This window comes from Mchenga conophoros, linkage group LG11, assembly GCF_057382185.1.
Source record: "Mchenga conophoros isolate Kocher_MC1m ecotype Shallow Benthic linkage group LG11, M_conophoros_male_GT1.1, whole genome shotgun sequence".
NCBI classification, from domain to species: Eukaryota; Metazoa; Chordata; class Actinopteri; order Cichliformes; family Cichlidae; genus Mchenga; species Mchenga conophoros.
In genome coordinates, this window is record NC_140536.1 from 10,056,453 (window position 1) to 10,069,288 (window position 12,836).

Genomic DNA, 12,836 nt, shown 5'->3' on the forward strand with positions numbered 1-12,836 from the left:
TGGTGACTTTGGCGATCTGGTTGGATCACGTGCCTCAGCACCAAAACGGCTGGAAAACAGTATAAGGCTGTAAGCAGGTTAGCCTAATATCAGTCCTGTATGCTTCATTCCTGTGGAGGTTATGTCTGTGTAGCAGCTCATGAGGCTTAGAGGTAATCTGACAAAGACTAGAACTGAAGATGTTTCTTGCACATTTTTATTTAAATAGTTTCCAAAGTATAGATCATCAGTTATTATTATCATTTTAACTAGTTTAAAAAAAACTGCAGAAAATAATTCATTTGTAATGAATGAATATTTTGCACAAAAAGCAGCCACAGCCATTTAACATCAAAGGCTTCTTAGCTTGAATTTTTTTTTTCCCAATAACACATTTAAAATGAAACACTTCATTGTCAAACACTTGATTTGTATGCAGCCACAGATTGTGCATGTCACATTTTAATATTTTATTATTGTTCAAGATGCTGGGTCGAAATTTGGTTCTTCCTAATTTGTGTTCTCTTTTTGAGTATTTTTCACCTTCATTACTTTCTTAAGTACAGGAGATACCCACATGAAATTCGCACAGCTGTAAAACGCTGTTACAAATGGCAAGCAAATCAATCTTACACCCAAACCACGTGGCAGAGCTTTTGTTTCACAAAGCTTTATTAATAACTAACTTTTAGCATCAGTATCATGGGGAATATCATAGGTTTAATAGCAAACAGCACCAGTTTAAGGTTTATGATATTGAGTAACAGAAGAATGAAGCAATGTTGGTGTTCACATTAAAAATAAATAACTCAGACATATTTATATTCTGAAAATTCTTCCATTCATTTTCACCTGCTTAACCATTTCAAGGTCACAGTTGGGCTGGAACCTATCCCAGCTGCACAGACAGCCATTCAAGCTCACACCTACAGCCAAGTTAGAATCACCAGTTAACCCCAATCATGTCTTTGGACTGTGGGAGGAAGTTGGAGCACCTGGCAAGAACCCAGGCATTAAATGGAGAGCATGCAGACTCCACACAGGAGATTCAAACCCATGACCTTGTTGATGTGATGTTATGGTGCCATCAAATGCACCACAGTTTTTCCAAAATTCCCACAATTGGAGCACACACAAGAGGTTTCGTTCTTTCAGTTGGATTCAGGTCAGGTGATTGGCTGCGTCATTTTAGCAGCACTATTTTCTTTCTCTGAAACCATTTGCGTTTCCCTGATGGTGTTTGGGATCATCACCTTGCTAAACCCCCCCCTTTGAAACACTTGCTGATTCTGGTTTTTCTGTACCTTTCTTTGCATTCAAAACTTTTTCCCTGTGTGAATTGTTACCAACATCTGGTAAGACTTTCATGTCAATAGCACCTTTAGAAATGTTTTTTCCTTTTACCTAAAATCTGTGATGCTTTCAATACTTATTTCACCTGCTGTGTCCATTTGGGAATCGAGCCATTTGCTGAGCATAAACAGGTGCTAGTGTCATTCTGGAGGTTCAAACTGCATAATTTAAGACTTATTTATTGGCATGTATAAATTAAGCCATAATCAGCAGGATTCCAGCATTAAACAGACTGGATGGAGCCCACTATTTTTCCTAAAACAGAACTGAAGCACTTTATGAGAACATGTCGTGTGTTTGAAGAGGTCGTGTGCAGGTGTGATTTAATACCATCGTGTACTCTGTTGGTATAGTGTTGGTGCATTTTCCCTGTGAAGAACAAAGCCTGAGGCGTGTGCAGTCCAAGTGTGTGAATGCTTCCATGTGAAAACGTGTTGAGCGTGTTATACATTAGCGAGTGCATGTGCAGCGTGGTGTGCAGCGTGGTGTGCAGCTGGGCCAGGCTGACAGTGAGAGCAGTAAAAATTTAACCTTCACTGCTGGTAGACGAGCTCCACAGCAGCACCTTATTAGTTTCTTAAAACTGTCTCATGCAGAGGGAGGACGCTTTTCATTACACAAGATTAAATCACATCAAATGCCTCAGCAGCATGTCCTCCAGCCAAAAGCCCCCCTTTAAAAATAGACAAACGCACTTCAGAAAAGATTTACTCGTCTTGTTTGGTGGCGGTTTGACAACATGTTCTATGTTCCAGCCGCACAGCCGGGATGTCACAGCGTGTGGGAGTGAGAGAACGCGCGGGGCGAATGTCTTTGGACGTTGCCCTTTTTCCTGATTCCACACCCACCTCCTTTTCACCAGCTCCCGACATGTTCTGAAGCAGTGCTGCTTTGCACCCGTCACGGCCGATAACGGGCGAAGACTGGCTGAATGTGGCACGGCGGGATCCGCAGTGACAGCCGAGATAGGAAGAGGGAGACTGTCGACGACATCTTGCTTGCAGTAAAAAAAAACAAAAAAAAACAACAACCCAAAAAACAAAACCCAGCATGACACCAATTTAGCAGCAGAAAACATTAAATCTATTGTGATTTCTTTTCTACTACTAGAGCTGTTGCACAAGAGAAGCTTAAAGAAAAAAAAAGAATATCGTTGAATATACTGTTCATAAATTAGGTTTATTTTTATACATTATGTTTTATGTTCATTCCATAAGCAAATTTAAATATTTTTCTGGGAGCAAGAATTTGTCTTGAGGAAGGAAACCCTGCACGCCTGGAGCACCATGAGTTTTGTATTGTCCTATATGTACAATTACATACACTCAGTACTGTTTTTGCTTACAGTAAGCAATACTGTACATAAATAACCCACGCATATCCCTCTTTATATGATTGCAAGTTGTCTTCTCACCATCCACGGGTTTCTTAACCGTGAAGAGAGGCACAGATTTTGTATTTTTTCTGTCGCAGTCAAACATAATTCATAAACTCGGATGCATACGTTGAACTCTTTTCTGTCTAATCGTTTGGCAAAGCAGGAGAAATAAAAGTAGTTGAATCTAAAATATTTTCATAGAAAAACAAAAAACAGGTCATTTGTCATGGACATTTGAAGAATAGGCAATACATTCATTAGAACATCAACCCATGCACATTACAGAAAGAGGTTTTTCTTATTAGCCTTTTTTTAAGCCTTTAAACTGTTTTCTAACATGTTTCTCTCATTTTTTTCTTCTTTTATGCTCAAGCTTATTCATGGCATTAGAGAATGAAGAGCAAGTCTGTTGTGGTGCTGACTGTCTGACACTTTCGTGTGTTCGGGTGGAGCTGAAATACAATGAAGGCAGAAGAAGTGCTTTGTTGATGCGATAAACATCAAGTGCGCCTGCCTGCGGGGGGGGGGGAGAACTACACCGATGACCTTGAGGGAGAGTATGTTAAAGAAACTCAGCTCAAACTTGCCGCAGAAATAAAAAACCAAACAAACTTGTCTTTGGCAAATTCAATTCACTGATAGTCAGACATTTATACATTCTGATTTTAAGAAAACAATCCTTTTGAAAAAGGCCGAAGTAGAATAATGTTGTGCTACTTCTTTAAAGGTGCTGTGTGGCAACTTCAGTCAGTATGTTAAGCCAGTGTGTATCCTGCGTCAACAGAGCCAAGGCTGATTTTTCAGACTGGGTGTCTCAAATGTACAAACACAGATTCCAGTGAACTCCACAGAATGCTGCTTCTCGGCTCCTCCTCGTCTATATTCGTCTTTACTGTCACTAATGATCACGCTCTCACTGAAGCCATTGCCTCACAATTCAAATATTTTGTGTGGAGCATTTACATTCATAACACAACCAGACTGCCAAGTCTGATTTAAGCTGGCGATCATTTACTGATGTGAAAATGGTACACAGCACCTTCAAACTACATTCACTGGTCTCTCGCTCACTCACCCACACAAATACACGCAACCGACACCAACTCATAGGCGCCGGGTACAGGTTAGCATGCAGTAAAATTCTGCCACTTCCAGTTAGTTATAGTTGTAAACTATCATGCATTTTACATCTCAGGCACGTGACTGTGGCTGAGACAGACCATAACATTTGTGTTACAGCTCAGGTTCAATAACACTCTGGTTTTCACCTAGCCTCTTTTTAAAGAGCAGGCTTTTCATAGTAATGATGATATTAATAATAATAAAAAACAGAACATGAATGAAAATCTCTAAGCCACAAAATAAAATCCTTTTATCCTTTATACATCTACAATATTTAAAGGTGCCAATTTAAGTAATACAAAGGTGTATACAGTGAAATCCTTCCCTTTTCTTGCCTCCAAAACACCCAAAGATACAGTAAGAGGAGTTTACAGGCTTCTGCAAAAACAACACAAAGCAAAAGGAGGTTTTCTAGAGATAAATACTTTCTTCTGTCATGTTAGAGGATTTCCTCATAGAAGAGCAGATATGCCTGAGAGTTGAGTACCCTTGACTCTGGTACCATCTGAACTGTGGTATCGCTGACATACACCCACTGGCCCTGGGAGCTGCTGCAGGTGTCCCTGGCACCTGGGAAAAAACAAAAACAAAACCCACAGTGTCAACATCGTGAGGCATAAAGGCTCCTCCTGGAGTCGGGGGGTGGAAATACAAGGAGATACTGGGTTACTGGAAGTAAATATTGGGACAAGCTGTCACTTCATGCTTCCATAGCAACAAAGCTAAAATAATGCTAGCCAGTAAGGAGTGCTGAAACTAGCTCAAAGTGGACTCATTGTGCTCTTCTTATTTTCTATATGTTACAATGGATGAAACTTTATATAACCCTCAAAATGTCACAAGGGGCATTTTAAACTCTGTTCTGAGAGCTGACAACACTCGATTTATGGTAACTAAGTGGTAAGACCAGGGGCATCAAGTAAACAGACAGAAAGCCTCAAATAACAAGGTCACAGATTACAACAGGCTAACTCACTGCTATTACCTGCGTGTTATAGCAACAAGACTGCATAAATTAAAAAAACCTGAATACTTTTTAAAGTCTTTAATTAAAACACATTTTTAAAAAGGACCTGCAGACATGTTGGCAATAAGATAAATTTTTTTACCAACTACTCTCACATGAAAAAAAGCAAAGCATGATTATATATACAAAATAATACTTTCAAGCTTAGCTGAGTTAAAATGAAATTATTGTAGTAAGTTACTTTAATACTTTTACATTGAGCAGCTATAGCAGGAAGAAGAAATGTTGAGGAAGACAAACTTTCATTTAATAGAGATGTCACAAGGCCTTAAGATAAGAAATTGCTCGATTCACCAGTCTGTCAGCATTCATTGTAGAGATGTGAGACCTGTGTGTCATCGCCAACTAAAAGCTCCTATTGTAAGACATAATTTCTTAACATTATTTTGGAAGCAGCAAGGAAAACTTCTTCCTTGAGGTTTTCAGCTATTTTTCAGCTTTTCTGCAAACCTGGACACGATATAAAAAGAAAATGAAAGAGGGAAAGAGAAAAACATGGCTCCAAAGAACACAAAAAACTTCCATTCAACCTGCTCTTTGTGGAGGACATCTTTGAGGTTACAGGGGAGTCAGGGTTTTATTGCCAAAACACTGACTAAGCTTACAAAAACACAGAAAGAAAATAACAGATAGAAGGTCTTGAAAGAGCTCAGGAGAGCTGGCCCCTGACCTGACAGGTTCTTGTGCTGTTGTTCTGTTTTCCTCTGTGGAGCGCGCACTTTTACATATGCAGTGTAGTGGCCTCCACGCATTGAGCCACTGTGTTCGACAATCCCGTACAGGCTGTAGAGGACACGCTCACCGACTGCCAGGTTCTAGTGGGAAAAAAAAGAAAGAAAGATTAGCAAAAAGTAAAACTAAACTTTAAAAAAAAAAAACTACCACCAACCAAGGACTTTCATTACAAGCTGAACCAACAAAGTGATGTAGTCACGGAAAAAATCTGAAGGTGCAGGAAAGTTTTCAGAAAATTTAAACTGTAAAACCTTGCAGGACGCAGAGCAGAAAGGAGCCAGATCCAGGATCAGAGGAAAGTCAACATGGCGGTTCACCTTACGGAGGTTCATCCCTGCCTTAAAGGAGAGAAAAAAACCAACAAAATCACACACGTACACACACCAATCAACAATTAGGCTCTCAAACTTACTGATGATTTTGCTGAAGAAAACAGAGTTATGGCTGCCTACCTGGTGGAAGCGTTTCAGGTGCAATGTGATGACAGGAGGCAGTGAGGATATGAGCATCTGCTTCCTAGCGCTGGTGTAAACCTTCTCCACTTTCTTATCTATGCAAACACAAAAACACAGTAATGTCAGCTACAACTATTAACTACTTGAGTAATTTAGACAAACACAGAAGCAAGCCAAAATAATATCAGCCACTCAGTATGGGCAGTATGGATTCCTGGACGTCTGTTCAAACTTGAGCGGTCGTTTTAGAGCAGCAGCCTGATATGTGAAGACATGCAGCAGCTCATGAGAGTGAGTCCCCAGATCCAAGGCCTGAGATTTCAGCTCTGTGTATGTTATGACTCACACTACAAAGAAGTGGACCGCTACAGGATTGGACAGACAATTTTCTGTGTATGTTCTTATTCTTTCCCACCCACAACGACAAAAATACCAACTCCACACAACCAACTGTAAAGAATGTGAAGAATACTCCGATGGAAGATTTTGCGTGTAGCATACAGACAACCTGTGGTCTGGGATTCAAATGTACAATAATCTGGAAATAATTTAAAATATGCTTGTAAAGAAAATGCTGGTTCCTCATCCTCAAAGCATTGTACTCTGCTTCCAGATGCTTGTTTTCTTTTACCTGCTGAGCTGCTCTTGCGCAGCTGCTTCATCCTACGTTCAGTGCAGCTCTCACAGAGCAGCCTGTTGTTGCCCATCAACAGTTCCACAGAGGTGAACTGGTGGAGGCAGGACTGGATGGAGCACTCCTTGGAACTGGGTGTGTAACTGTGGGACAGAGCCTGGAAGGCCCCCTGGTGGTGCTGATGGTGGAGATTGTCTCGGCTCTGTGTTTCTCCGTGCTCCTCTGGAGAACAGTGTGCAGATGGAGAGCAGTCCCCAGAGCTGAAGCTCAGGTTGACTTTAGAGACGGCGCTAACTAGCTGTTCCACAGCGCCGCCTTGCCTTGTGGAAGACGATGAAGAAGGAGATGAGGCGGAGACAGGCGTAGGGGACGGAGTGAGGGTGGAGGTGGATGATGGGGTAGACATGTGCCTGTGGCTGTGGCTCTGGTTGGAGGAACGTGGCGTCCACTCGCTCTCAGAGGCCTCGCTGTCGGCGTCATTGCTGCTGTCTTGAGCGCCCGAGTCTCTCTCGCTGCCGTCCGACAGGCTGCCGGCAGCCGCCATCTTACAAACTGAGACGCAGTGGCTTGATCCACCTGCAACACCTTCGTCCTCTGGTCGGTCCCCACTAAAGCCTGCTCCTTTCTCCTCCACAGAGCTGGAAGACCTCCTGCTCTGTTGCTTCTGTGGAAAGGGAGAACAAGTACATTATCATCATCATGCACACTGAAGACTGGATGCACACAGGATACTGCATTTTTATTTTAAATTCTCATTCATTAAAAAAAATAAAATACAATTCTCATATCTGTACACAAGCATTCTAAGAGTCTTTCTAAAGGAACTCTCACCAAAACTAAAAACCACAACAGTCCATCTAATGCATAATCATGCATTAGAAAAACAGAAACCAATGTCAGAGAAACCAAATACCTACAGCAGTTTTCATATAAAGGAAAGAGAAAAGACCAAGATCATAACAAGGACAACCAGAAGCACTCTGAGAGAGAAAACCTCTGCCAAGGCAGCTCACTCTCTGGGCAGTATTTACTTTTCAGAGAACAGCATTGCATTTTCTATATATTCAGTTTGTTTCCTTTGTTCTTTTTAAAGGTACTTTGAGAAGTTTGTAGTTTGGTTTTGTTATTTATCCTGGTGAACCCCATTATAATGTACTCGATGATGAGTACAATTATTCTTTAGTTTTCTTTATTTATGTGGACATTGTTTCAATCTTTAGTTAGAAGAAAAAAAAAACGTTATTATTTTCTTTTCCTAAAAAAACAAACAAACAAAAACCCCAAAACAATTAATGCCGTGTATTTGAATTGTTATAACTGTTACTGTAATGCATATAAAGTCAGAAGAAAATCAACTATACTCAAAATGTATTAAATAGCTCTAGCTCTTTAAATAGCATTATTAATCACTTTGACCCTGAGGTCAATAAATTGTAATATTTTTATAGTACTTTCTATATGTTGACAATACACACCATACTTGTAAGAATCATAGTTCCTAAGTTCTAAGGCTTTTTGTTAATTTGCAGATAATAAGTTGGTCTTGCAGATCTTGGTGGTTGCCATTCATGGTCAAATTTCAATGGATTGCTAACACATATCTACACCCAGAAAAAGTTTTAGGAGAATTCATTCAAAACTGTCCATACGATTGCATTTCTAGACAGAACAACATGCACACAAACACTACCAAAAACATAACCTTCTTGGCAGCGGTAATAATAATAATAATAATAATAATAATAATAATGATGATGCTCAAGAAAAGGAGCAGAATAGACCTGTACAACAGTCTCACCTGTCCACTCAGCTTCCTGGTATTTCTGTTGACAGAGTGTGTTGCAGAAGGAACCTGCTCACTGTGAGCTGTGTGGCTCTCCTGCTCCCGGGTGCCCTTCCCCAGCCTACCAGGGTTGGAAGGTTTTGATATCTGAGCACAACAAAAACATGAAGGTGCAAAGAAAAAGTTTCAACAAGGACTTTGAACTGATTTCAGCAGATGGGGTTGGCCAGTAAAAAACAAAACAAAACATAAAACAGAGAAATGCACCACTAACCCAGCAATCTGTGAGATAACTACCAGCTCAAACTGTCTCAGAGAGTTAATTTGTATCCTTTAAATGATCCACAATGAATGTAATTTACAGCAGCTCACCCTCTCCTCTATAATGGGCAAAGAGATGTCAATGAAGGCTTCCTTTACTGTGGATATCTGAAAGATAAATAACTGCAAGTCAGTGTCATGATATAAACTTTTAATCTCTTCAACAGTTAAAATCATAGTTCTGCTGCAGTCTAAGAGAAGATGAATGAAAATGCTTTCATTTCCTCTCCTCTTTCTCAGCTCCACTCCTGCTGCTCTCCATTTTCAATGATACTCTTTAGTTTGCATAGAGGCATGTGCTTTGTTAACCACTCTAAGCTTCCACAATTTACTGTAAATGCCTGCTGTAAACAGTTGGTATTCGAGCTGGTCCTTGAAATGATTTATGTTTGTTTTTCCACTGACTTCCATTTGTTACCTCTGATTAATTCTGGAATGTTTCCTGGATGTCACAGCTGGTAAAGAAATCTTGTTGCTTAGTTTTGTTGTCTTTTCATTTCTGGTTAGAGATAAATGTCTGCCAATTTCTGACTAACTGAAAAATACCAGTGCTGCTCCTGTGACAATCATTCAAAGCAAAAAAAAATCAAATAATTAAGGCATGAAATGTCTCACAATGAGTCCTAACTAGGTTACACGGCTATTAAAAAGCGACTCGTGTCAGAGCTGGTTGGTTTAAGAAATGCCAGCTTGTCAACCCTCATGTGCTTCATACGTTCTAATTCTACAGAGGGGAAAAAAACCCTACAGAGCAGTGCCTGATTGGTTCTTCCCGACTATTCAGGTCCTTTGCTTTATTTCACTCGCTTACGTGCTCGCACTCTTCACACATGATTGTGTTTGTGAGCTCGCCGACAAAGATGCGGTCGACAAAGTTCATCTTCACACCTTCTTTCCCGTATGCTGATGGAGAAAAAGACAAAAGGTTTTCTTTTATTATTTATGCATGAAAATTGTGATTATTGCTGTTACAAGATTACCTTCAAAATTTTCAACACTATAATTTCCATTTTAAACACTATTAAGCATCACAATTTACAATCACTATTGAGAATTAATGAGATCAAAAAGTGCAAATAAAGGACTACTTTCACTGCTGAGACAAAGGAAGAACATGGGTCAATAAAAAACAAGTGACACAGATCATAATTAACTATTTAAATTTATTAGCTGCTGTATAAATAACTGATTATACACAATCAATTTTGGATACACAACTGGAAGGGTGCGCTAAAACATGAGGATGTTTATTCTTCTCTTCATGAAACTGTCCTCTGCTTCAGGAGTAAATTAACTGCATTTCCTCCAAATGCCACAAGATGGAACTATTGATCTCTGCCGTGTGCCGCCTCCATACGAACCTTTGACTTGGCGTTTGGTCTCCTCGTCTGCTGTCTTCTCTGTAGGATTGTTGAACGCCTTTAAAATGCCTGCTTTCACCCTCTGCATATAACAAAACCAGAAAAATACTAGAAGTCACATTTGAGGTAATATTCATAAATCAAATTAATTATATAAATGATGCAAATAAAATGCATTTTTGGGGGGATATTTCTTGAATTCTCTTTATTACATCCATTATTGACATATCACAATCTCGCCTGCAGCTGAGCCTGACAGGTATACCCATTATAAGCATCATTAGTGTAAAATAATTATTGTGCTTGTCCAAAAATGTTATCATGTAAATCACTTAATTAAATGTGCATGTTCGTGTGTGTGTCGTTGTCTTATTGGAGGTGACATGGTCAGTGAGTGTGTTGTGAGAGAGCTGTGAAGAGGCACAGCCACAGTAAAGCACCAATCAATAGATAATTGGCCATGGTCCATGTCTGAGTCGAGACCAGTCGGCCCCCATTGTCCCGGGACCCACACACTGCACTGGCTATTTAGGTCAAAAAACCCTGTTAATCCCAGCCCGGCCAGTCTGCACCTCATTCAGAGAGCGTGGTCAAACCAGGATGTGGCTCTCCTACTAATTAATTACCAGTAACCCCCATGCTCTCTATCTCTCTCCCCCAAAAGTAACAGCATGCACTGTCTCACACAGGATGGGCCAAAGGGAGGGGAATCTGGTCGGGGGGCGTGAAGAGAGTTGGTACAAGTGTGCAGGGGTGGAAACTAAAATGAAGACAGGGCAAAGAAGGACAGTCCATGCCCTGGGAGGGTAATACCTCCCATCTCAGCTAATTGGTGATAATTGACTGGGTCTAAATTAGCATATTCAGATCTCTGATACTAATGGCCATTAAACACAAACACTTAGGGCCTCTAAAAGGTTGGCTACACACAGAGGAACACAATATCGTGGCTCTCCCGCTCTCTTATACACACACACACACACACACACACACACAATGATGTGGATGTACTATCACTAATATTCAATTTGTGTGTTCATACAAATAAGAAGCAAATGGGTTTATTCCAGTTATGAATGAATCAACGTTTCATGAATTGATGTGTGCATCCTGTTTTTCTGTTTGAGAACACGGGATAATAATAATGCTTTGATTTTTACAAGAAACATTAGTAACTGGTATGACTTATGAGTTTTAAAAAAGGCATTCGCTAATGTAGGATTAAAATGCCACTGAATCTCTGAATGTGCTGCATAAATGAGTTTCTGAGTCAATGAATAGCGGAGGCCATACCCCCCCTCCCTCTTTACCTCCTTGATTGGATTGGGAGACGGGCTGATGAGTGTGTGTGCATGTGTGTTTGGGAGGAGGCTGTGGGCGACCCTCAAGCACAATGGGACGGCCCTGGAGCTCATTCAGCAGCTGTGGGTTTCCCAAGATCACACAATGATGCCGGTTATGCCACTTGCAAGTCCCCTAAGTGGCACAACTGTTACTGTTCACAAGTTTGAATGGGAACAGGGGAGCCGAGCCCGTGGCCCTTTCGTGGGCCCGGGGCTGACCACTAAACACACCCGCTAACTTCTCCTCCTTGGTTTCACACAGCCACTGGTGGGATCACAGGGGCCAGCTAAGCCCTCCAATGGGCTGTTGTGGGGTCTCCTAATTGCCCCATGAAGGGTTGTGGGGGCAGGGGTTCTCTGTACTTGCCAAAAACATGGCACCATAAGCTTTGACCACAACTGCTGGCTAAAGATGACATGGGTTTATGTGAGCGAACAAAGCCACCCACAAAAACACAGATGAATGTCTTATGGTGATAGCCATCTAGGATAAGTTTTAAGATCTTTACTGAATTACAGCACAATGCATATGTGGAGCAGTTGATAGGACTAACAACAAGTAAGACAATGATTAGCTCCTCATGGCTTTTGAAATAAACACAGTTGTAATACTGCTGGAGCTAAAAATCAACCATCTGAATTATTCCGATGCATTTTTTAACTTAATTATTAGCATGTGAGATTGAACTATCATCACCAAGTTACTAATGTGCATTTTTTTTAAAGCAATCGAGCTGAGTGTTTGAGCAAACTTTAAAAATCAAGCACCTCTGTGAGGTTGTACTTTGTGTTATCCATCCAATTTAGGTTTGGATATTTATATGTTGACATGAGGTGTGATCATGTTTGTCACTCTGCTCATACAAAAAATAAGTCAATAGATAAAATCCATTAAATTTGTCTACTTTCCCCTTCAAGGTCGACTCCCTGATCACCACCTTTAGCTGTTCGTTTTCAGTCATGGAAGTCCTATTCTGATAATTTCCACAAGTAAATATCAACTTCTGTGTCTAACTGACCCGATGTTTTTTCTCACTGGCAATAAGAGCTGAGTCTGTGGCCATGACCCAGAGACCAAACAGCACTCTTCACTGAAAGAGTCTGCAGCATCCAAGACTGAAGGCAGCAGCAGCATGATCAGAAGCAAGCTTATGTTAGGTTTTTTCCAGACATTAAAAGGGTGTACCATAAATTCATCCAGCAGGCTCAGACTGTCAAGACAGAGCTCCCTTTGTAAGACTTTGATGTTTTTAAGACAAGAGTTTGGTGAAAACTTGAACTGCAGTGCCAGCAACTTTGATCCAGCACACACAAGTTTTGTGTGGCAAAAAGAACAAAATTCTCA

At 40.6% G+C, this 12,836-nt stretch overlaps 1 protein-coding gene across 2 annotated transcripts in view; it reads right to left on the reverse strand.

The window, feature by feature from the left end:
• Positions 1-2,492: 2,492 nt before the first annotated feature.
• Positions 2,493-12,836, reverse strand: part of usp45 (ubiquitin specific peptidase 45) — a 36,726-nt gene continuing 26,382 nt past the window's right edge. For both annotated transcript variants that reach the window (XM_085290845.1, XM_085290844.1), the window contains exons 10-18: positions 10,149-10,230; positions 9,599-9,690; positions 8,839-8,895; positions 8,482-8,613; positions 6,681-7,347; positions 6,047-6,144; positions 5,846-5,932; positions 5,530-5,674; positions 2,493-4,402 (exon numbers count right to left, since the gene is read on the reverse strand). In XM_085290845.1, the coding sequence (XP_085146971.1) occupies positions 4,272-4,402; positions 5,530-5,674; positions 5,846-5,932; positions 6,047-6,144; positions 6,681-7,347; positions 8,482-8,613; positions 8,839-8,895; positions 9,599-9,690; positions 10,149-10,230 (1,491 nt within the window). In that variant the 3' untranslated portion in view covers positions 2,493-4,271. The remainder of the gene's footprint in view (positions 4,403-5,529; positions 5,675-5,845; positions 5,933-6,046; positions 6,145-6,680; positions 7,348-8,481; positions 8,614-8,838; positions 8,896-9,598; positions 9,691-10,148; positions 10,231-12,836) is intronic.